Raw genomic sequence first — 24127 nt, forward strand, 5'->3', positions numbered from 1 at the left:
AATGGTAAGAATAGGAGGTAAAACTAGATGTCTATTTAGATAAGACAGACTGCAAAAAGAGTGTGTGTAAAAATAATTTTTGAGCTTGCTACTTTCAAACTGTATAAAAGGCTATGTTATTCCTTGGCTCGGTGGAGTGCTCTGGGGAGAACACCTGCCCCTTTGCGTTCCCCGGCCGTAATAAAAGTACTTTTCAGATTGGCAGAGGTTTCTTTGAATCAATTTGGCACCCAGATGGGACAGATTTCTGCTTGCAGGTGAGGACCCTCCGGAACTGGGGACCCTCTGCGCGCCCCGGGACGTTACTCCGGTGAGGCTCCCCGGGCTCCGCTGGATCACCACGGGAGTAGAGGAAGACCCTGTGCACAGGTATACAAATTTTAAAGCACTCTTTTATTTTTCCCTAGGGTTTTTGGGAAGGAAACCATAAGTCGTACGCTGGTTTTTAGGGCTCTGGGCTTGCTAGCAGCTAACAAGAGCAACACCCTTTTAATAGTAGGTTCGAGTCCTACCGGGAGGATGCATATGGCTTTGATTGTGAGTTAAAGTCTCACCAAAGCTATACCAAAAGAGGAATTTTGGGCAGAGGGCTGCATCCTTCTGAATATGGGTTAACAGTCCCATTAAAGGGTGGCATAGGTTTTTGATTGTGACAAGATGTTTTTGGGTTTACCATTGTGGCTAGATTTGGGACTTGGTTTTGGAATTGCTATTATTATAAGTTTGGTAATATATTATATCTGGGTTTGTTTTAAACCCTCTGTCTGTGTTCCATGTGTTTGCTGAATTGTATTGTTTGCTTTTGTCTGTGAGTATTGTCTCTTATGTCATGAAATTACTGTTCTATGTTAAGTAAACAAATATTGGGAAATTATATTTGTTTTCATATATGTTACTGGTTTTCTCCTAATCACGGCAAAAGGACTACCTTCGTGTGTTTACGGGAGATAGTGGTTTTGTGGTTTTATGGTTTTAGGCAGAACCCTAACGCTCACTGTTTGCAGGAATTAAGCCAGGAAGTTTTGCTGGCCGCTTGCAGATGCCACAAACTCCAGGGCTGACAACCTCTGGGGGTGCAAACCCATATCTTTGCTCAATTTGTGGAGTTGTTCACCTCATACTTGTGATCTGTGTTAAATGTTGGCAATTTTAGCGTGTTGGGGGCAAGAGTGGCATTGGGAGATCTTGGCGTTGAAATGGTTGGGTTTAGATATGGTTTTGTGCGGTATCTAGGAGAGAGTGACAAAGTCTGCAGGAGGAGGGAGGCAAAGGAGGAATAAAAGGTGGTTCTTTTCTCATTGATGCTTAGATTGTGAAATTGTCGTGGAGCGCGGCTGTTTTGCAGGCACCTAGGAAAGGGGTTTCTTGTTGCCAGACTGAGGATTGCTGCCGGACAAGGGATACTTGGGCGAGCTAACAGGGCTGACTCAGAACTTTCCTGCCTCGGGGCTGGTGCTGTGTGTGTATGGTGTGTTGAAAGTGTATAACTAAAGTTTGTAGATAACCACAAGTTTGCGCCTTTGTTATCGTGCAAAGGGCACGACTAGAAGCAGGCCAAAGCAAAAGCTAAAAATGGGGAACCAGCAAGGGAAACAAGAGATTGATAAAAGCCCATTAGGATGTGTTTTAACACACTGGAAAGAAATTGGGGAATCTCAGGGCGGGATTACTAATAAGAAAACTTTAATCAAATATTGTTCAGAATGGTGGCCCCTCTATAAACTAGAGGAAGGAGCAAAGTGGCCAAAACACGGATCATTAGACTATAATATTTTACTGCAGTTAATGTTGTTTTTGCGAAGGCATGGAAGGTGGAACGAGGTCCTTTATGCTGACATGTTCTTTTGCTTGAGGGAACACCCAGAATGGCAGGGAGAGTGTGTCATTAATTTAGCCCCACGAGACCCGTTTGTTTTAACACTGGAAAAGGAGAATTTAAAACAAGGTATAGGAGAACTCAAAAGGTGTTGTTCAGCCTGTTCAATAGGACAGAGGTGTTTGAAATATACTAACAGGGAAATGGAAAGTGGAATTGAGGATTATCTAAGTCCCTTTGGAGAAAGGGCAAATGAAATAGCCGAAGGAGGGGCTTCTACTCCCCCCTCAGGACCAAACAGTGAATCGTCCGCATCTTCAAGACAGCAGGGGAGGGGTAGGGACAAAGAAAGGGGAAGAAGGGAAATTTCCCACTCCCCATCATCCTTATCTCCCCTGAGCAGGCGGACACGCAGTAAAATGAGAGCAAAATCTGTCTCCCCACACACAGAGACTAGGCGGACTATACAAGCCCCTTTAAGAGAGGCTGCAGGACCGCAGGGGCCTATAAAACTTAAAGTTAATTTCTCTATGGGAGATTTAGAAAATTGGAAGAATATTGCTCATAAATATAGAGACGACCCAGTTGGGGTAGCAAAGAAATTTAAAGCATATGTTAAAGTTTTAGACCCAGACTGGGAAGATGTGGATTTAATGCTGGATGCTTTGACAGAAACTGAAAAAGAGTTAGTCTTAAAAGCAACAAGGACATATGCACAAACCAAGTTAGCAGCTGGAGATGATTTGAATTTCTATTTTCCACGAGATAAACCAGGTTGGGACTATAACGAACCTGACCATTATCAAATTCTCCAGAGATACCGGGGTTGGGTGGCTTACGGAATAGAAAATGCAGTTCCCAAAGCAGTAAACTGGGGTTCTCTTTATGCAGTAAAACAAAACACTGGAGAAACCCCTACTGAATTTATAGATCGATTAAAGGAAGCAATGCGAACTTACACCACCTTAGACCCATCAGGGGACCAGGGCCAACAGCAGCTAATTTCACTGGTTTTGGGTCAATCTTCAGATGACATCAGGAACAAACTACAAAAGTTAAAAGCCGAAGATCAGAGAAATATCGAAAAATTAATTGAAGAGACGTGGTGGGTATACAGGAACCGGGAAGGGGTAGAAAGACAGAAATTAGGTAAAGCTATCACAAAGGCAACCATCGCCGCCCTGGGTAAAAGAGACCATCGCTCTAAGAGACCTGGATGGCACCCTGGAAGTGGTAACCATCAGAAGTTGAGACCAAACCAATGTGCAATTTGTAAAGAAGAAGGACATTGGAAAAGAGAATGCCCTCAAAGGGAGCAAAAACCTATTTTAATGGCAGAATTGGACCAGGATTAAAGGGGACCGAGGGGTTTGCCCCCAGGGATCCCTTGGTTATAATGGAACTGGGGAAAAATAAACATGAAATAGAATTTTTAGTAGATACTGGAGCAACATTCTCTGTGTTAAATCAGGAATTAAACCTTATGGACGATGTATCTTTGAATGTGATAGGAGCCACTGGTCAAGTTGAAAAAGTATCTTTTATGAAACCACTAAGTTTTAAATTACGTAAGACTTTAGGTATACATAAATTCCTTTATATGCCTCATGCACCTAAATCACTTTTGGGAAGGGATCTATTAGAAAAACTAAATGCAGAAATTAGGTTCAACAATGGAGATATGCAAATTAAAGTAAAAGAAAATGAATTAATCGAAATTTTAAGTCTTGCTCTAATCCAGCCACAGATATCGGGAGAAGTACCACCAGCAATCTATGACCAAATCTACCTGGGGGTCTGGACTGACGGAACCCCAGGAAGGGCCAGACACGCTCAACCTGTAACAGTAAGATTAAAACCTGGGACACGGCCGGTAAGAATTAAACAATATCCTCTCAAACTAGAAGATAGAAAAGGGATTAAAGACATAATTGACAATTTTATCAAATTTGGTTTACTAATTGAATGTAAATCAGAATTTAACACACCTATTTTGCCAATCCGTAAACCAGATGGCAAAAACTATCGGTTGGTTCAGGACCTCAGGGCTATTAATAAAATTGTTGAAGAGCTCCACCCAGTGGTAGCTAACCCATATACACTTCTAACTAAACTAAAAAATGAATATATCTGGTTTTCTGTTTTAGATTTAAAAGATGCCTTTTTCTGCTTGCCTTTGGACCCTAAAAGTCAAAAATTTTTTGCCTTTGAATGGGAAAACCCGGAAACAGGAAGACGATCACAGCTCACATGGACTGTTCTTCCACAAGGATGTAAAAACAGTCCAACCCTTTTTGGAGACCAGCTTGCCAAAGATCTTGAAGAATGTACTGCACCTTCAGACAGCAGAGTCCTCTTGCAATATGTGGATGATTTATTAATTGCAATCAGCACACAGGAGGAATGTGAAAACTGGACTGTGAGCTTATTAAACTTTCTAGGGCTGAAAGGATATAAAGTATCTAAAAACAAAGCCCAGATTGTCAAGAAAGAAGTTACTTATCTAGGATATGAAATCTCAGGAGGACAACGTCGACTTGGGCCAGAAAGAAAAGAAGCCATCTGTAAAATACCTTTGCCCCAGACTTCGAAAGAACTTCGCACATTTTTGGGAATGACGGGCTGGTGTAGGCTTTGGATCTACAAATATGGACTAATAGTCAAACCTCTATACCAGATTCTACAAGATGGAAATCAACAATTAACATGGACTGGAGAAGCTACACAAGCCTTCCATCAGCTTAAGAAGGAACTGATGCAGGTACCTGCACTGGGCCTCCCAGATGTAACTAAACCTTTTTTGCTCTTTTCGCATGAAAGGCAGGGAATTGCACTGGGGGTCCTGGCCCAGCAAGTCGGACAATATCGCCGAGCAGTGGCATACTTCTCTAAACAGTTAGATGAAGTGAGCCAAGGATGGCCAGGATGTCTGAGGGCCGTAGCTGCAGTAGTACTGAACATACAAGAAACCCGAAAGTTCACAATGGGACAGAAAATGACTGTTCTAGTGTCACACGTGGTTTCAGCAGTGCTTGAACAGAAAGGCGGTCACTGGCTCTCACCCTCCAGATTTCTCAAATACCAGGCCACTCTAGTAGAACAAGATGATGTTGAAATCGTCACCACTAATATCGTAAATCCAGCAACATTTTTATCAAGTTCTGCAACCACAGGGGAATCGGTGTATCATGATTGTATTGAAACAATTGAAGCAACATATTCCAGCCGACCGGACTTGAAAGATACACCACTGCCCGAGGCAGAAATGTGGTTCACCGACGGAAGCAGCTATATGGAAGATGGAATCCGCAAAGCTGGTTATGCCATAACAACCACAGATCACGTCACTGAAGCACAAGCACTCCCTGCTGGCACCTCTGCACAAAAAGCAGAAATAATAGCCCTTACCAGAGCATTGCAACTAGGAGAAGGAAAGGACATTAATATTTGGACAGACTCAAAGTATGCCTTCGGGGTAGTTCATGCTCATGGAGCAGTGTGGAAAGAAAGAGGGTTACTAACATCACAAGGAAAACAGATAAAGCACACAGAAGAAATCTTAAAATTACTTGAAGCTGTCCAGTCACCAAAAAAGCTTGCTATTATGCATTGTAGAGGACATCAAAAGGGGAATACAGACCAAGAAAAAGGCAATCGATTGGCGGATCGAGAGGCAAAAAAGGCAGCAAACGGCCAGGTAGAACTTGCCTCCCTAATTCCTGATGGCAAAATCATAGAGGTAAGCTCTAATGTATCATATTCAAAGGAGGATTTAAAATTAATAAAAGATCAGCAAGCTCAACGCAAAGGTAACATGTACTACTTAGAAACAGGACAAATAGTGGTACCTGAAAAGGTACTATGGAAAGTTGTACAGGCAGAACATAACAAAACTCATTAGGGGGCAGATGCACTACACAAATACCTAAGGAGGTAAATTATAGGATGAAATTTATACACTACAATAATCCAGGTTACTAAACAATGCAAGACCTGCCTTCAAAATAATCCTCACACAACCAGTAAAATCGAGATAGGGACAATTGGCAAAGGTAATCTCCCAGGGCAACACTGGCAGATAGATTTCTCTGAGTTGCCTAGGAAAGGAGGTTACAGATACCTGTTGGTTTTGACGGATACTTTCTCAAATTGGCCAGAGGCTTTCCCGACTCGAAGCAATAAGGCTCTAGAAGTTGTCAAGGTACTACTTAATGAAATTATCCCCAGGTTTGGAGTACCTGATATCATCTCCTCGGACAGAGGACCACATTTTGTAGCCAACATAATACAAAGAATTAGCAACATCCTGCAAATCAATTGGCAATTACACACTCCATATCGACCACAGGCAAGTGGTCAGGTGGAGAAAATGAATCATTTGATAAAACAACAATTGTCAAAAATCTGTCAAGAAGTAAACCTACATTGGTACCAAGCTTTACCTCTGGCCTTATTGCGAATAAGGGTCAAACCTAAAACTAAAGAAGGGCTGAGCCCTTTTGAAATGTTATATGGAAGACCCTATGGGAATTATTATCAAGAAGACCTCATACAGGTTGGAGAAGGATATATACGATAATTCCTGATCTCATTAAGTAAACAATTGTCAAAAATTAACAAACAAGTAATGAGTACTCGCTCAAGAAGAATAAACCAGCCCTTACATAACATTTCCCCTGGGGAATGGGTGTATGTTAAAACTTTTTCAGGCCAACCATTAGAGAACAAACAAATATATCCTCTATAAAAGAGGACTGCTAACCCTTCATTCTCCAAAGTCTTAAAGGATGGAATGCTTGGTTAAAAACTAGATCCCATCATGAAAGAGCCCAGAGAGATCTAATAGGATGGTTTGAATCAGGACTAGGAGTATTAAATTCAATAGATCAAGAAATGTTAATTAATAAGCTCAGCACTGTAATCTCTGATTTGGGAAAGCTGGAGGTACCACTCAGATCATCATTAATGACTATAGCTGAAACAGAATCTCTTACTACAAATTTGATGATCTTGTTAACTGAACACACATCTAAAGACTTTCAAGTTGTGACTAATGTCTTTGAAAAATTACAAAAAGATGTTTCAGTAGCAATACAGTGTATCCAAACTCAGCAATGGATACAATCTGTATCGGCAGGAATTATAAGAGAAGGAACCTCAGGAATTTTACCTCAAGAGATAAGAGAGATCATATCCAGACAAAACACCACAAGTAAATTTGAAAAAGAACATCAGGCATGGTGGCAGTTAGTGAACTTCACATATAACACAGAGCAGGAACAGATAGAGACATATATTCTTACCATCAGTGAGACAAAAGAGCAGACCATATTTCCTGTCTTAGCATTAGGAGCAATACACCGGGACATTGTAGTTAGACCTATAGGGCATAATGTCTGGGCAAGTTATGACAAGGACATGGGGAGGTGACAAACTGTCAACACAAAGGCCTGTATACCTAGAGAACAACTAGGATATGTGTGTGAAAATGCTGTAATAGAGAAGGAGGATTTATGTTTAGATACAGAAGACAGTGTGTGTACGTTTGAAATGTTCCCAAATACACAGGCACAGTCCCAAGTGTATTATGTGGGTAAGGGATGTGCCTGCATCAGAACACCTTGCACAAGTATAACAATTGATAATTGTAAAGAATTAACTAATGGTACTAACTTCTGTGTTTGCAATTTTACTAAAATAATAGGATGTGACTTTAGATACACTGCTCCTGTGACCACCATGCAATTGATCTCGGATAGATATATGTTATATCATGAGGTGCCTAAACTACAAATAGGCATGGATATTAATATCCTTCAGAAAATGCTCTATCATCCAGATATTGAACAAATGATGGAAAAGGTAAATGCTACTTCACGTCGCATGCTGTGGCAAGTAAAACACGACACAACAGAGATAAGAAACATCATCACAGAAGTGACAAAGACTGGAGAACATCATTGGTGGAGCACATTTTTGGGATTAACCAATAGACATTCACCCACGGCAGCTCAGCTATTTAACTTCCTGATTCACCCGATTTTGCTTTTGATGCTGGCAACCCCTTACAGTCGTCAATCTATGGATGTGGTGGAAAATAAGAACTGTAGCACAACAAGTACACGTGCTCTGGACTGTACAAAAGTGATGCAAAAGAATTTGCATTAGTTAAAAGAAAAGGGGGGAATTGAAATAGAAAATGAAATAAAATTTAGCTATTTAGCGATGTAAGTGTGACTTTGCAAAATATAAAACTGCTTAAAAGTTTCTGCCCAAACTGTGGGCAATTGAGATAAAATAGTTTAGAGAATAGGGAAGGCTTTTTAGCACGTAGAGAGGGGTGGGGAACCTGAAACTGCTTGAAATGATAAAACTTTATGTAACTACTCTATAATAGTAAGAATAGGAGGTAAAACTAAATGTCTATTTAGATAAGGCAGACTGCAAAAGAGTGTGTGTAAAGATAATTTTAAACTTGCTACTTTCAATCTGTATAAAAGGCTATGGTATTTCTTGGCTCAGCGGAGTGCGCTGGGGAGAACACCTGCCCCTTTGCATTCCCCGCCCGTAATAAAAGTGCTTTTCAGATTGTTCTAGGTTTCTTTGAATCAGTTGTTATGGTTTTAAAGTCCCTGCTTGAATTTTCCCATTACCACCATACAAGGGCTCTCACCGACAATGAAAAGGCACAAAGCATCCAGCACATACCCCACCACCCACCTCCCCGGGTGGTGGAAGCGGGGGAAGGGGGGGGGGGAGAGAGAGGGAGATATCGTGTGAAGTGGAGCGAGAGTTCAGGGGGTATAAGACCACTAGCATTACGTGAACTCTCTCTTTGTTCCCTACTCAGCTCTCGAGGAGCTGCTACCTCCCTGTTCCTGGCAGCAGCCTCCCATGCCGTGCCGCCGGAGCCAGGTCTAGCTGCCAAGAGGTGGGGACCATTGCTGCAGCAGCTGTGTCGAGTTGAGGGCTTGTCCCATACCGGCCCTGCTCTGCGGGTCTCCAGTGCCTGCGGGGGAACCCCTGCCTGTGCCACAGCTGCCGCCATTTTGTTACCACTATTGTGTGATGGCTGCCATTACTGCCACTGCTGCTGAAATGCCTGCTGCCACCCAGAAAGCCCACCAGCGCCACCTTCTGGCCATGGCTTTAACTGCACCGAAGGAAACTGCAGTTACTGGTTCAGCAACACAGCAGTGGACAAAGAGACTTTTTCTGGATGATATTCTCTCTCTGTTATTGTGTGTTCGTAATTTATTTTTGGTTTTTACCTTTCGGTTTTCAGTAAAAATTGTTACTTTGTTCCTACTTCATTTGTTGTGAGTCTCAAATTTATTTTCTAAATTTGCATTAAGTCTGGGAAAGAGGGTTCTCTATTCCATCTAAGGTCCTGTTTCCATGGCAACATTGTCTTACAACCAAGACACTGGCAAATGCCAAAACAGCAGAAACTGACTAGGAAGAAAGTTGTTTGGCAATGGACCAAACAGCAACAAGAAGCCTCTGGTGCCTGCAAAAATGCTTTGATTGAGCATGCCCGATTATACACTCTCAGGCAAGGAAATCCTTTTTAATTAGAAGTAACAGTTCTAGATGCTATAGTCTCATTAGGATTGTGGCAGATGACTGGAATGAAAAGGAAAAAAAATATCTATAGGATTTTGGTGTAAGGCACTGCAAGGCTCCTCTATAGATTATATCCCAACGGAAAAACAAATTCAAGCTGTAGTTTGGGCATTGCAAGAAACTGGAAAAAATCACAGGCCAAAAAAGGGTGACTGTACAACTCCAGTGCAAAACATGGCTAGGATTAAAATCTTCCAGATGGCGTCTCTCCCAAAATATTAGTCACAGGGGAAATTGAATTGTTTACACCAATAGATTGTGTAGTGGAACCACAGTCTATTAATGTAGATGTGAACATTCATATAATAACCCCTGACAATGCAGTGTGGTTTTGTGCTCTAACTCCTCCCCTTATTGTACAACCTCTGTTAATATCATATTCTGGAATTCTTGTATTTTAGGTATCTTCAATGATTTTCCATGCCTTGTCTAGGGGGGATAGAATTGGAACTATGCTACTGGTGTCACAAACCCAACAGTGAATTGAAGTTCAATCTGAAAAAGCACAAGCCACAGCTCTTCGATCTGTGATGGCAATTACCCCATCTCAAGTTACCAAGCCTGGAGTAATATTCGCTGAAGGAGCTGAAGCAACAGCATATTTATTACTGTAAGGAGATGACACTTCTTATTTTCCTTCTTTATCACAGGTTGGCTCATCGTGCTTTGTAGGCTTGTACTATGAGCACATACCTTTGTGTGCTGGCTTGACCCTGGCTGGAGGCCAGGTGCCCACCAAAGCTGCTCTATCACTCTCCTCTGCAAGTGGACAGGGGAGAGAAAATATAACAAAAGGCTCATGAGTTAAGGACAGGGAAAGATCACTCACCAATTACCATCACAGGCAAAACAGACTCAACTTGGGGAAAAATAATCAAATTTATTACCAATCAAAACTAGAATAGGATAATGAGAAGTAAAACAAATCTTAAAGACATCTTGTCCCTTCCCCTCCCTCCTTCTCGGGCTTAACTTTCTTTCTGATTCTCTACCTCCTCCCTTCAAGAGGCACAGGAAGAAGGGGAATGGGGGTTACAGTCAGTTCATCACAGGTTGTTTCATCCGCTGCTTCCTCCTCAGGGAGAAGAGTCCCTCCCATGGGAATCAGTCCTCCACAAACTTCTCCAATGTGAGTTCCTCCCACAGGCTACAGTTCTTCATGAACTGCTCCAGTGTTGGTCCCTTCCATGGGGTGCAGTCCTTCGGGTGCAGTCCTTCAGGAACAGTCCTACCAGCAAACCTGCTCCAGTGTGGGCTCCTCTCCCCACAGGTCTCCAGGTCCTGCCACGAGTCTGCTCCAGCACAGGCTTCCCAGGGGGTAACATCCTTCTTTTGGGCATCCACCTACTCTGGAGTGGGGTCGTCCACGGGCTGCAGGTGGATCTCTGCTCCCCCAAGGACCTCCGCGGGTTGCAGGGGAACATCCTGCTTCACCATGGTCTGCACCAGGGACTTCAGGGGAATCTCAGCTCTGGCGCCCGAAGCACCTCTTCCCTCTCCTTCTTCGCTAACCTTGGTGTCTGCAGAGTTGCTTCTCTCACATATTCTCACTCCTCTCTTCTCTGGCCACAATTAGTTCTGCACAATAATTTTTTTCCCCTTCTTAAATGTTATCACAGAGGCATTACTACCATCTCTGATTGGCTTGGCTTTGGACAGCGGCTGGTCTGTCTTGGAGCCAGTTGGGATTGGTTCTTTCAGACATGGGGGAAACTTACAGCAGCTTCTCAAAGAAGCCACCCCTGTAGCCCCTCTGCTACTAAAACCTTGACACGTAAATCCAGTACACTTGGATATATTTCTGCAAGATCAATATGTAAATACTTGTGTGTGGTTGGTTTTTACTGTAACTAACTTCTTAGTCTTTCTGAGTAGTAAATAAAAACCACTTGGTGTGTGCACTGATGCAAAGCTTAAATGGGACATCCAAGGCAATTGTTAACTTTATTTCAAAGTGACTGCTCTACAACAAGTAACTTTACAATATTGATTACTGATGAACTACCTATCTCCCTCTTCAACATCATAAATGCTGAGTTAGAAGGCATGTGCTGCTTCGACCTGACTGCTGAATCAGTTGGCATGGAGGACAATATTCAACACCTTCAGAACTTAATACATTGAATAACACAACCTGTCAGTGATACCTGGCTGAGTGCTTTAATTCCCTGACAAGAGGGATGGGAAACAACTCAGAGCATTATATGTCTATATATGGAGATCAGGAGAGGTGCCGGAGGACTAGAAGATATCCAGGCCACACCTGGAGTACTGTGTCCAGTTCTGGGCCTCTCAGTTCAGGAAGGACATTGAGGTGCTGGAGCAGGTCCAGAGGAGGGCAACTAGGCTGGTGAAGGGACTCAAGCACAAGTCCTATGAGGAGAGGCTGAGGGAGCTGGAGCTGTTCAGCCTGGAGAAGAGGAGGCTCAGGGGAGACCTCATCACTCTCTACAACTACCTGAAAGGAGGTTGTAGCCAGGTGGGGGCTGGTCTCTTTTCCCAGGCAACTATCAGCAAGACAAGAGGGCATGGTCTCAAGTTGTGCCAGGGGAGGTTTAGGTTAGATATTAGAAAGAATTTCTTTACAGAGAGGGTGGTCAGACATTGGAATGGGCTGCCCAGGGAAGTAGTGGATTCTCCGTCCCTGGAGATTTTTAAAAAGAGACTGGATGTGGCACTTAGTGCCATGGTCTAGTAACCGCAGCGGTAGTGGATCAAGGGTTGGACTTGATGATCTCGAAGGTCCCTTCCAACCCAGCTGATTCTATGATTCTAAGTGTCACCCTGGTTTTCAAAAAGGGCAAGAAGCAGGATCCAGGGAACTACTGGCCAGTCAGCCTCACCTCAATCCCTGGAAAGGTGATGGAATGCCTCATTTTTGAAGCCATCTCTACATAGATGGAAGACAAGAAGGTGATCAGTAGTAGTCAGCATGGATTCACTAAAGGTAAGTCAGGTTTGACCAACCTGATTGCCTTCTACAACGAAACAACTACTTGGATGGATGAAGGGAGAGCAGTGGATATTTGTCTTAGTTTAACAAGACAAAAGTGTTTGCTAAGGAGGGTGGGACAGGAAAGAACCAAACTCCTCCCTCCAAGTTATTATAACTTCGAAATTAAGAGGCTTCAGGTGAAAAGGTGTGGAAAAGAAAATAACAGCTCTTCACTAAACATATATATATATGTGACAAAAACAGAAAAAGCAACAGTATCGCAACCTAAACTTTCAGTGGAAAACAATTAAATATCTTTTGCCTTTTGGCGCAATTATAAGCATAAACAGCAGGGGGCGCTGGCACACCTCAGGAGGCAGGGGCTGCAGTGACTCACTCATGGTCACCAGGTGGCCCTGCTGGGCCTCTGGAGAAGCAAAGGCTGCAATTGCTCACTGGTGGTCAGCAGGTGGCGCTCTAGATGAGCCCCACATGGCAAATGGCAGATCTCAGCGGTGGCAGCTTGTCTGAGACCCCAGGGTGAGCCCCCCACAAGGACACTTGCTGTGTCTGAGAGTGGGGGTGTTGGAAGCTCCTCCACAGATGGCGCTGGCTCAAGTCAGGCCATCTCCGAGAGTGCTTGCTCCAGACAGTCCCTGCCGGGCCCAGGCCTCCTCCCCTCAGCTATGGAGGTGACAGCTGGCAAAGGACGGAGGTGCCGGTCTGTCCAGCAAAGAACAGGGAGACCCAAAAGCCCCATGAGGCAATGGCAGCTTCCGTGACAACAGAAGTGGTGTGGGACCCCCCTGCCGTGAGCACCACAGGGATTGTCTCACTGGGGGATGAACAGGAGCTCCTCTGGTCCTTAGCAGCTCTGAAAGGCACCCAGGTAATGGTGGCAGTCCGCAAAGATAAACCTTCACAGGGTGTTTGTGAGATCCTGGATCCGAATCTCACTGAATTATTGATATGGGTCAGAACCAACTCACTGTGTGTGTGTGTGTGCATGTGGGGAAGGGCTGGGCCTAGACCTGCAGGAACATGGTAAGGCCTGCACATAAGGCCTGTGCTGAGGGCACATGGCAGAGCCAAAGGCCCTGCAGCCGGGGTGTCAGTCAAGGCAGACCTGCCTGGTAGCCCGCCCACACCCCTGCAGCCTGTGACTGGGTACAGCACAACTCACTCTGGCCTGGAAGGCACTGACTGGATATCCTGCCTGGGAGGGAAAACTGAACTCTATAAATACATGAGACTCCATGTGGTCTTTCTCTTCTCCCTCTCCAGCTGGCACCATGTGAATCATTGAATCTTGTCAGTAACTATTTTCTCCTCTCCTTTTTCTCTCTCCTCCTCTTTCTTCTCTCTCTCTCTTTACCCCTTTTAATCTGTTTTCTTCTGTTACTCTTTTCCTTCTTTTGTGGGTAACTTAAAATCAATGAATTGTGTTTTACTAAAGCCGGTATATTGATTGTTTTTAGTGGGTGTTTCCTGTGGAATGGGTCTTTGTGCTGAATGTTTTAGTGAAATGCTTTTTTCTTGGTTGCATTTTACTCCTGTAAAAACCTTTGGCCAAAATATCTTATTTTTCTCACTAAATTAAAAAGAATTTCTCTTAGAGAAGAGTGTGTAACTCTCCGGATGCTAATTAGAGGTTATAACAAACCAAAAGGCTTTTTAAAAGTCTTAAATAAAAATGTAACCGCTCTGAGCAGTTTATAGCTTAATTTGGAGTGTAACAGCATGGGTGGTTGGGGGGCGAGCCAGGACCCCTTCCAAGCTTCAGTGGGTCTCAGCAAAGCAACCGCTGAGTGCTGAAGGCAATGGAACCAGCAGGGGATGGAAATCGACACTGGTGGAAAACAGAGGTCTCCCTTCATCCCACCAAAGAACAGGGCAGAAGTGGAGTAAATTCTCCCCCCCCAGTCTAAAAAGCTCACTGCCTAATGCACCCCACCCCCCACCTGAGCCAGCCCCTCCAGCCCCTCTGTCTGGAATTTCCCTTAAGAAATTCAGTTGGTGTGCCGAGGTTATTTAGTGTTTCAATAGGACAGTCATTAAGGCCATCACTAGACAAACAATGAAACCTGATGCTTATCTGTGCTGGTTTAAAGGTAAACCAGCAGGAGAAATGAACCCAACCCAAAAGAGATTATGTCAGAATTACAATTTAATGAAAACAATACATTAAATACAATTATACAGACGAACAATTGGTTTTAGCCCACAAAAACCCAGATGTATAACCCAGCACACCGGGGCATGAACAGAATGGTGTTCGTTGGCCCCTGTGCTGAGCCCCACATGGTCCCCTGAGTCCAAAAGTAAAAGGAGAGGAAAAACCTGTTAGTGCGAGTGATGGTCACAGTCTGGTTGAGAGTGGTGGTCGCAGTCCGGTCAAGGTTCTGGTCCTCCTCTGGATCCCACGAGTGGTACCAGGAGTCCCAAGACCCCAAGATTATATACCCTCAGGTTCAGGCAGGAATGCCCAGTACCTCCCCCAGGGCGGGGAGTTCCACAATGGGTAATGTGAGTCGTGAGATATTTTTGGAATCCTTGGTGGCCCATTAGCAGGCATGACCCCTCAGACTGGGTGTGGAGGTGCTAACGACTCACTGGAGGGGAGTTAACATCACCCATAACGATAGCCTGAGGGGTCAGGTGTGCTCTGGGCAGCTGCTGCGAATGATCTATTGTTAACAGTTTCCGGGAAATGACATGAAGGGTGTAGAATACACAGTTTGGGTTACACCCACACAGTGATGAACTGGTCCCCACTGTTCTAACTAGGACATTATCTTATCCTAGCAAAGACTGTTGGCCTGGAAAATTCACCAAAAAAAAAAGGTATGAAACTATAACAATATTGTCTGCCTTGACTTCAACAAAGCTTTCGACACTGTCTCTCACAACATCCTCATAGGCAAACTCAGGAAGTGTGGACTGGATGAGTGGATGGTGGGATGGATTGAGAACTGGCTGAATGGCAGATGCCAGAGGGTCATAATCAGTGTCACAGGGTTTAATTGGAGGCCTGTCACTAGTGGCGTCCCCCAAGGTTCTATACTGGGCCCAGTACTTGTTCATCAGTGACTTGGATGAGGGGCTAGAGTGCCTTCTCAGCAAGTTCCCTGATGACACAAAGCTGGGAGGAGTGGTTGATACCCCAGAGTGCTGTGCAGCCCTTCAGAAAAACCTCAACAGGCTGGAGACATGGGCAGAGAAGAACTGTCTGAAATTCAACAAGGGCGAGTGCAGGGTCCTGCACCTGGGGAGGAATAACACCATGCACCAGTATAGGCTGGGGGTTGACCTGCTGGAAAGCAGCTCTGCAGAGAAGGATCTGGGGGTCCTGACAGACAAGTTGACTATGAGCCAGCAGTGTGCCCTCGTGGCCAAGAAGGCCAATGGTATCTTGGGATGCATTAGGAAGACCATTGCCAGCAGGTCAAGGAAGATGATCCTGCTCCTCTAGCAGGCCCTGGTGAGGCTGCAGCTGGAGTACTGTGTCCAGTTCTGGGCTCCTCAGTATATGGAGAGACATGGAGCTCCTGGAACAGGTCCAGCATAGGGCTACAAAGTTGATTAAGAGATTGGAACATCTCACATATGAGGAAAGGCTGAGGGAACTGGGCCTGTTTAGCCTGGAGAAGAGACGACTGAAGGGGACCTCCTTAATGCCTATAAGTATCTGAAGGGAGGGGGCCAAGAAGATGGAGCCAGGCTCTTCTTGGTGGTGCCAAGCAAGAGGACAGGCAACTCACAGAAACTAATGCATGAGAAGTTCCACCTGAATATGAGGAAGAACTTCTTTACTGTGCGAGTGACCAAGCACTAGAACAGATTGCGCAGAGAGGGTGTGGAGTCTCCGTCACTGGAAATATTCAAGAACTATCTGAACACAATCCTGTGCAATGTGCTCTAGGATAATGTGCTTGAACAGGGAGGTTGGACAACTGTGGTCCCTTCCAACCTGACCCATTCTGTGATTCTGTGATATGTTTATTCCTTTTTCTATATGCTTTACTAAGTGTCTCTGTAAAATTCCTATCCCACATTTCCAGCCCCAGCAGCAGTGGTGTCTTGAATGAGGGGTTGGAATGTTGGGAGGAATGGGTTAAAATCAGAAGACTGGCAAGGAGGATTGTATATCAATCAAGTGACCTTGCAGCTGGGAATAACCCTTCTTAAAACCTGTGTGAACAGCAGGCCAGTGATCCTCTAGTACTGAGTTTAACTGTGCCTGCATCTCTGCTTGTGTACCTCTGAGTGGGTGTTGCTTTGGGGATCCCCTGGTTAGCAAGGTAATGGAAATAAACTTACTCTTTGCTTTCTAGCTGCAAGTGTGTGGTTGTTCCGGCTGCCTGCCTATGTTGATTCACACAATAAGGCTATTTATAAAAAGAGGAAGTTAAAGATGGAAATAATAATGCAAAGTTTACTGATCAATATGCATTACTGTCCCACATACACCACACTTGATACAGGATATGAGTCTGCTGTAGCTTGCAAACAGATGACTCAGGCACCAAAACTTGCATATAAATCTAAAGCATATAAGGAGTGAATATTATGATTACATTGCATATAAAGCACATGATATGTTATTAAATTGAACTAAATGTAGCAGCTAGTGTTCGCAGTACCATTCTTCCTTTTGGAGGCTGCTCTATTTTTTAAAAGACTATGATCATGTAAGTGAGTGTATCCCTCCAATGCATGCATATCTACACACATTCTTCTCCCATGGACAAGATGATGTGACAGCTTTTCCCCATAAAACAACTACATTACAACTGAACATGAAAATAATCTCCAAACTTTTGTTTCTCCATGAAATAAATTTTTTTCTCAACAAAGGTTCTTTTGGATCAAACCCCATTTTTCTTCTGAACTGTCACATTTGCAGCATGGCAAATTCCAACTATATATTAGGAAAAATAATTTGACAAGAAGTGTGATCTAACACTGGAACAGGTTGTCCAGAAAGGCTGCCAGATCTCCATTTTTCAAGAGTTGATTCACAGCCCTGAGTAACACGATCCAACCCTGGAGTTGGATCTAACTTCAAAACTGACCTTGCTTTCAGTGGGGAATTGGACCAGATAACCTCCAAAATTCCCCTCCATGCTAAATTATTTGCTGAGTCTATGAACTAAGGATGGGGTTTCTATGTGAGATATTACCCCTCTACTTTGCTTTTCCCTCTCTACTCCGGGTAGCTCTGGAGTTCTCAGCACAAGAAGGACATGGATCTCTTGGAGCAAGTCCAGAGGAGGGCCATGAAGATGATTAGAGGGATGGAGCACTTCTCTTATGAGGAAAGGCTGAGAGACTTGGGTTTGTTCAGTCCGGAAAAGAGAAGGCTTAGGGGTGACCTAATTGCAGCCTTTCAGTACCTGAAGGGAACCTACAAGAAAACTAAAAAGGGACTTTTTATGAGGGCATGTATTGATAGGACAAGGGGCAATGGCTTTAAACTGAGAGTAGGTTTAGATTAAATACTCTGCTCTGGTGAGACCCCATCTGGAGTACTGCATCCACCTCTGGGGTCCCCAGCACAGGAAGGACATGGACCTCTTGGAGCAAGTCCAGAGGAGGGCCACCAAGATGATTAGAGGGATGAAGCACCTCTCCTATGAGGAAAGGCTGAGATAATTGGGATTGTTCAACCTGGAAAAGAGAAGGCTTAGGGGTGACCTAATTGCAGCATTCCAGTACCTGAAGGGAGCCTACAAGAAAGATGGAGAGGGACTTTTTACAAGAGCATGTAGTGACACGACAAAGGGGAATGGATTCAAACTGATGAGAGTAGGTTTAGATTAGATATTAGGAAACAATTCTTTACTGTGAGGGTGGTGAGGCACTGGAACAGGTTGCCCAGAGAAGCTGTGGCTGCCCCATCCCTGGAAGTGTTTAAGGTCAGGCTGGATGGAGCTCTGAGCAACCTGGTCTGATTGAAGGTGTCCCTGCCCATGGCAGGCGGCTGGAACTAGATGATCTTTAAGGTCCCTTCCAATCCAAACCATTCTATGATTCTATGATATCAAGAACACCCAAGGTCACAGATTGCAGAAACATTTAATAAAGGCATGTAAAAGGTGGTCAAAATAGCATAGTGATGATGATCCCATGTATAAGATTATGCATTCCCTCAGCAATACAAAATAATTGCAGGAAATTTTTTGGGCAAAGGTTATAAAAAATAATCAGCTATTAATAAATGTAGCTATAAAGACTTGATTACTACTTCTGTTAACTGTAGTATCAGGTAAAAGCAAAGTGACATGCCTAAAATTCCTATATTCGTTAATTGTATTTTCCGATAACTGATTTTAAATAAGATTTTACTAAGAGTGAGAGTAACATCAAGAAAAAGGAATCTTCTACCAGTGTCTTGCCCGTCTTGTCTGATTGGGTCTCCCGACAGCAAGGCAGGCAAATACTCCAGTTGCTGTGTTGTCTCAGCTTTGCAACAAAAGCTGTTAATACATTTTAGTGTGAAGAATGCTACCTCATTATGTCCATGTTTTAGCAATGAGTTCTTCACTGTAAAAACTGAATTTGGTGGTCAAATACACCTGAACTTTTGCACTATAGTAGTTATGATATGAGGTTATAGTTTAAATAATTTCATCAACACAAACTTTAATCATCTATTCACAAGTCTGGAGTGCATTGTTAGAACTTCCACCCTTCTAGAGGAGAAGCTTAAATGAGATGACTTAGTGAAAATCTCTCCCTATACAAATATTCATGACAAACTTCTTTCTGACTGGAAAATTTCTGAAGCAAAGCCGTTTTGTCAGCAACTGACAATTTCTTGAAATGAAAGCACTTTGCAAAAAGCACCAGTTTTAATTACACTTCATGCATTTTGTCCAGCCAGCTACAGCACATGCAGTTACAGTCTAATGAAAATTGTCATTCTTCCCTATCAACTCATTTGTCTGGGACTTCAAGATCCTCATCTGCAAGTCAGCCTAGGTATAGGACAGCCCCAACAAACTGCCATTTCTCCAGGTTTCTCAAGCTCAAGGGAATTCTTGCTATTCTTCCAGACTTCCAGGTATGATGCAGCCTGATGAATTACTCTTCCTCAAATCAATATCATCCTTGTTCCTGAGACTACTAACCTCCAGTTGGACAGATCCAGCACAGGTCTGAAAGAACACTTCACAATTTGCAGGATTTGGCTAACTGTAATTGTCATATGTTGTTTCATTTAAGAGAATACAGCATATAAAACCAAATTGTCTGACATGGCTGCTACTTGACTTTCACTCCTGTCAACATATTCATGAAAGCTGTCTTCATGCAAAAAAGCTTATAGGGGTTTTGTTTGCTTTTATTTTCTTAACTAAGTTAATCTCCTTGATATTTTTCTAAGTTAACTGATATTAACGATATCAAAGGCATCTTCCCTCCATACAAAGAGGTTATCTTGCCTTCTCTTTGTACAAAACTATGTCCTAAACTATTATGACAAATTCATATGAATAATTATGAAAAAATTATACAATAGAGAGTTGTGAAAAGAGAAGAGATATAAAAATATTATACACTTGTTTTCATAATGCAGCCTTCAGCCTTGTGCACACTTTATTCGTCTCTCAAACACTGGCATTTCTGTCCCCATTGCGCTCTAATTTCTGGTTTGCAAAATGACCTCTGCAAACAAAATTTACAGCAAAGGGAAAGGAATCCTGCCCCTCCTGTATGAAATCAGAGGCAGATCCCTAACTGTGTATAATTAGCTTGATTCTACATCAAGTTTTCTTTAGATTCAAGGATAAAAGGAAGCTGTTGGTCTTTGTGGAAAATACAACAGGGTTCCTTTAACTTATAGATCTGATGTCAAGTGTCTATGGGCTTAAAGGCAAGAGGGACTGAAGTTTAATGCTATGGAAAAGGTCCTGAAACAGATGTGATGCAGCTGGCAACAAATGAAGAGTGAAAGCTGGCAGACATATCCTAAGTACCACAGGTTAGATAACTCTTCCTGCAGCAAAACCCTCTGTAGAAAAAGAACTACTACAAAAGAAAGAATTTTCCAACTGAAGAACCCTGTGTGCTTTAAATTAATCATCAATTTCTGTATCGAAAATTAATCTAAAGCCCAAACAATAAGCTATTTTGCTTCAAAATGAGCAAATACAGTCACAAGCACTTCCACCTCAAGGATCCTGGCTGTTTGCTTTGACTTACTCGCTTGTGAAGACGTTCTGCTTCCTCCTGATATGCAGCAAGCTGTTGCTTCCATTGTTTCACATTGGCAGTGGACTCCAGCAGGGCTGCAGTGAGCTTAGCATTATTACCCTTGAGCGTGGCCAGTTCTGCCTCCCAATGTTTGCTGATTGTCGAACTGCAGACAGAAAGAGAATGGTAAGAGCCTTCTTTCTCTTTTTTTTCTTAAAATGTCTTATTTTTTTTAATATCCAGGAAAAATAGAATTATGAAAAAATCCTATGTCCAAATGAGAATCCAAGTGCTCAAATCATCAAAACTTTAAATTCAGAAAATATTAATGAACAGATTTTTTAATATAGATATATCATTTTTGGAAAACAACCTCTACCCTCCCAGTTCAAGAGGGTACTTTTTAAAAATAAAATGTTAAGGATGATGAAATCCATATCAGCTTCCCAAAAGCAACAGCATGTAATTCTAGAATATGTATGCTATTTTTTACCAGTTTAGTCTACTACTTTATGAAATATATTGTAAATAAAGATTTGTCACCATCTCAGTTAAAGAAAGCTAATGTAGTGCTTTGGAACTACAACTTAGTTGTCTTAATGCAAATCTATGCTGGAAATATACTTTATTTATTAAATACCATCTTTAATTTCTACTTACAAATTCAAAAGTCTTGAATTTCAACACCATAATCTTGTTAATGTGCCTTTCTTCAGTAATATCAACAAAGAGACCAAAGATTGAGGAGCATAGAGATAGTATTGCTTTAATGTAAAGAGGAAGCTGATGTTGGGGTCTCTTGAAGTATCCTATGGAGGAACAATCCTTGCCTACAGTTTAGTTATTCTCTGAGGAAACACAGGGCTTTATTTTTCACAGATAATTGGTCTGCCATCATCCGAAGACCCTATCCTTGCACTCAGTATGCAAGGGAAAAACATCTTATACACATCAGGTGAATGTATTAATATTAATATTTACTTGTATAACATTGACAGCATGTGAGGTGCGCACCTACATGGAAAATACATATAGAAAATAATTAATTTTGTTTAATTAGCTTACTATTAAAGACATCATAGAAAATTAGTGATCTGTAACTCTGGCCAAAATAATTTTGTATTTAGGTTTAGTATAGCAGTAATTAGCATAATATAATAATATATTATAAAAAGATGTTATATTATACTTAATTATAAAATCATTACTATTATTTTGCATGTAAGTTTATAGATTTATTTGTACAATTGAACATTCTGTCACCATTTTGTCCAGTTCATGCATATGCACAACCCATTCCATAAAAGCATATTTCAAAAACATTATGATTCCCATAAAAACTCCTTAGGTGTTCAAAACCAACCAGTCACAGAGGAACATTCATTATCAATTCAGATCACATCTGTTATTGCTTGTATACTGGAATGTCATCATTAAATACAAAACGTGAATTTTCTATTACTACTATGATTACTCTGGTTCAAAGGTTAGAAGGTTTCTTTGAAGTTGGTTATTTTTGAATTGGTTGTTTTCAATAGGACTGCACCAGTATTATTTCTCAATCATATTTTTTATCCCTAAGAGATTTACATAGTAGGCATGAACATGTCTGCTGTAATGCAGATGTTATTTGTTTGTAGCATCTATGTGTTTTCTTCTACAAATAATTTCTACTGTATCTTCTACAGATTTTACTATGGCTCCACAAAATATATTACTTAAATTAGTCTAATTTTGTATTTGATAATACACAATGACCGTCAAACTATTTAGACTTATCCTGTTTCTTCTTATAAAACTGCACATTCTCTGACATAAACGCAGCAATGTGATGGATATCACACCATGAAACACAGAGCAATGGAGCACATAGCCATCAGGTCCTCTTCCATTCCAGGAAGAGGCAAGGACATCATCTCTTGTCCTATGCATTGATCATCAAATCAATGGGGCTGGGTCAAAATCTTTGCAGACTTGATGGATGAAGCTGACCAAAGAGGTTGAGTAATGGTACAGACTCTTTCCACTATATGGCAGACCACTGTGCAATGCAAATCAGTGAATATATTCTATTTGTATCCATCACCTAAATCCATATTATGTGTTTCATAATAAAGCCTTAATTCATCACAGGGACTGTAGAAACTACCACAACACAACCAGAGACCACCTTTCAATATAGAAACTGGAAATTAAATTCCTTTTAAGGAAGTAAAATTCCACAGAAATATTCTCTATGGTAACCTAGCACGGTACTCCTGCAGAAGATAACAAAGCCAGAGGAAAAAATGTCTAAGTATGGTTGAGTTCACTGCTTACTGAAACACTAAGTCAATAGCAATAGAAGAGCTCTTGAAAGGCACATCATGGGATTCAAAAAATTGGGTATTAACATATAATTAATGCTTCAGCTACTGATCCTTATCAATCCTTAGATCCCAGGCATGAACCAATTTAAAGTGGGGGACAAAGAGAAGAGTCACTCTTCTCCACAAGAAACGATGAAGTTTCCAAGCTTCTTGTATTGTCTGTTAATATATGCTGGATGTGTTTACATTGATGACATTTAAGCTGTTTCTCATTACACTTACACAGTTAACAACAGTTTTATACATGACTTCTGTACACTGTATCACAATGCAAAAGACTTGTATTTAACCTGAATTATCACAGTAGCATTAAAAAAATTTCTTTGAAGAGGATCAACTTTAATTTTAATTTTATTCTTTTAAAAAGATTTCATTTTTGCCTTCATCATTTAATTTTATATAGTAATGAGACACTAGATTATCTCTTCATGAAGTCCATATAGCATAAACCAAAATTGATAACTCTGTCTAATAACTTTTAGCCCTTTGCAAGTGCAAGCATAGCTAATTAATTTCTAGGTTTTTTTGCACTAAACATTAAAACCTTGTAGACCTAAAATTTCATCACATATGCTGAAAAATTTAAAAAATGCCCTTGCTCCCACATTGAAATTGCTTATCAGTATCACTGGAAGTAGTTTATTCTCATACCTGTAATGCATCTGATATTTTTGACAACTGTTTCAACAAGTGTTTTAGTGCAGTAAATTACTATTGAACACTAGGCATAATTCCTTGCTGTTGCTATGGTTCTGAATACTTCAAATATTCCAACAAAACTACATTTTCAAGAGCAACCTAAGTTATTTAGGAACTTACATCTCATTTTCTAAAATGACTAGGTATTTGGCTGTGAAGAAAGTCAAATTGACTTGGGCTTCTACGGCACTTAATCACTTTATGAAAGCAAATATATGATGTGGTTATTGGCAAGTCAGATACCAGGACACAGTGACTCTGACACTAAAATGGTCTGAACTACAGTTACTTTCATTATGGAACTAATTTGTACACTGTTAAGGAAACTTCTCAGTCTGACCATTCGTGACACTCTCCATCAGTCGCACTCCCCAATGCCAAAGACTTTCACTGCTGGGACCAAATCGCCTTCACAGCGAGTGGCTTCAGTGAGATGACGGGTGCCCTGTTTGACTCCCTACACACCCCATTCACACGCAGTCAGAC

At 42.0% G+C, this 24127-nt stretch overlaps 1 protein-coding gene across 1 annotated transcript in view; it reads right to left on the reverse strand.

Moving 5' to 3' along the window:
* Window positions 1-24127, reverse strand: part of LOC135405146 (homer protein homolog 1-like) — a 230163-nt gene that overhangs the window by 41556 nt on the left and 164480 nt on the right. Inside the window, exon 6 of the mRNA XM_064639855.1 lies at window positions 20583-20739. Within this exon, the coding sequence (XP_064495925.1) occupies window positions 20583-20739 (157 nt within the window). The remainder of the gene's footprint in view (window positions 1-20582; window positions 20740-24127) is intronic.

The sequence above is a fragment of the Pseudopipra pipra genome, chromosome W, assembly GCF_036250125.1.
Source record: "Pseudopipra pipra isolate bDixPip1 chromosome W, bDixPip1.hap1, whole genome shotgun sequence".
NCBI lineage: Eukaryota > Metazoa > Chordata > Aves > Passeriformes > Pipridae > Pseudopipra > Pseudopipra pipra.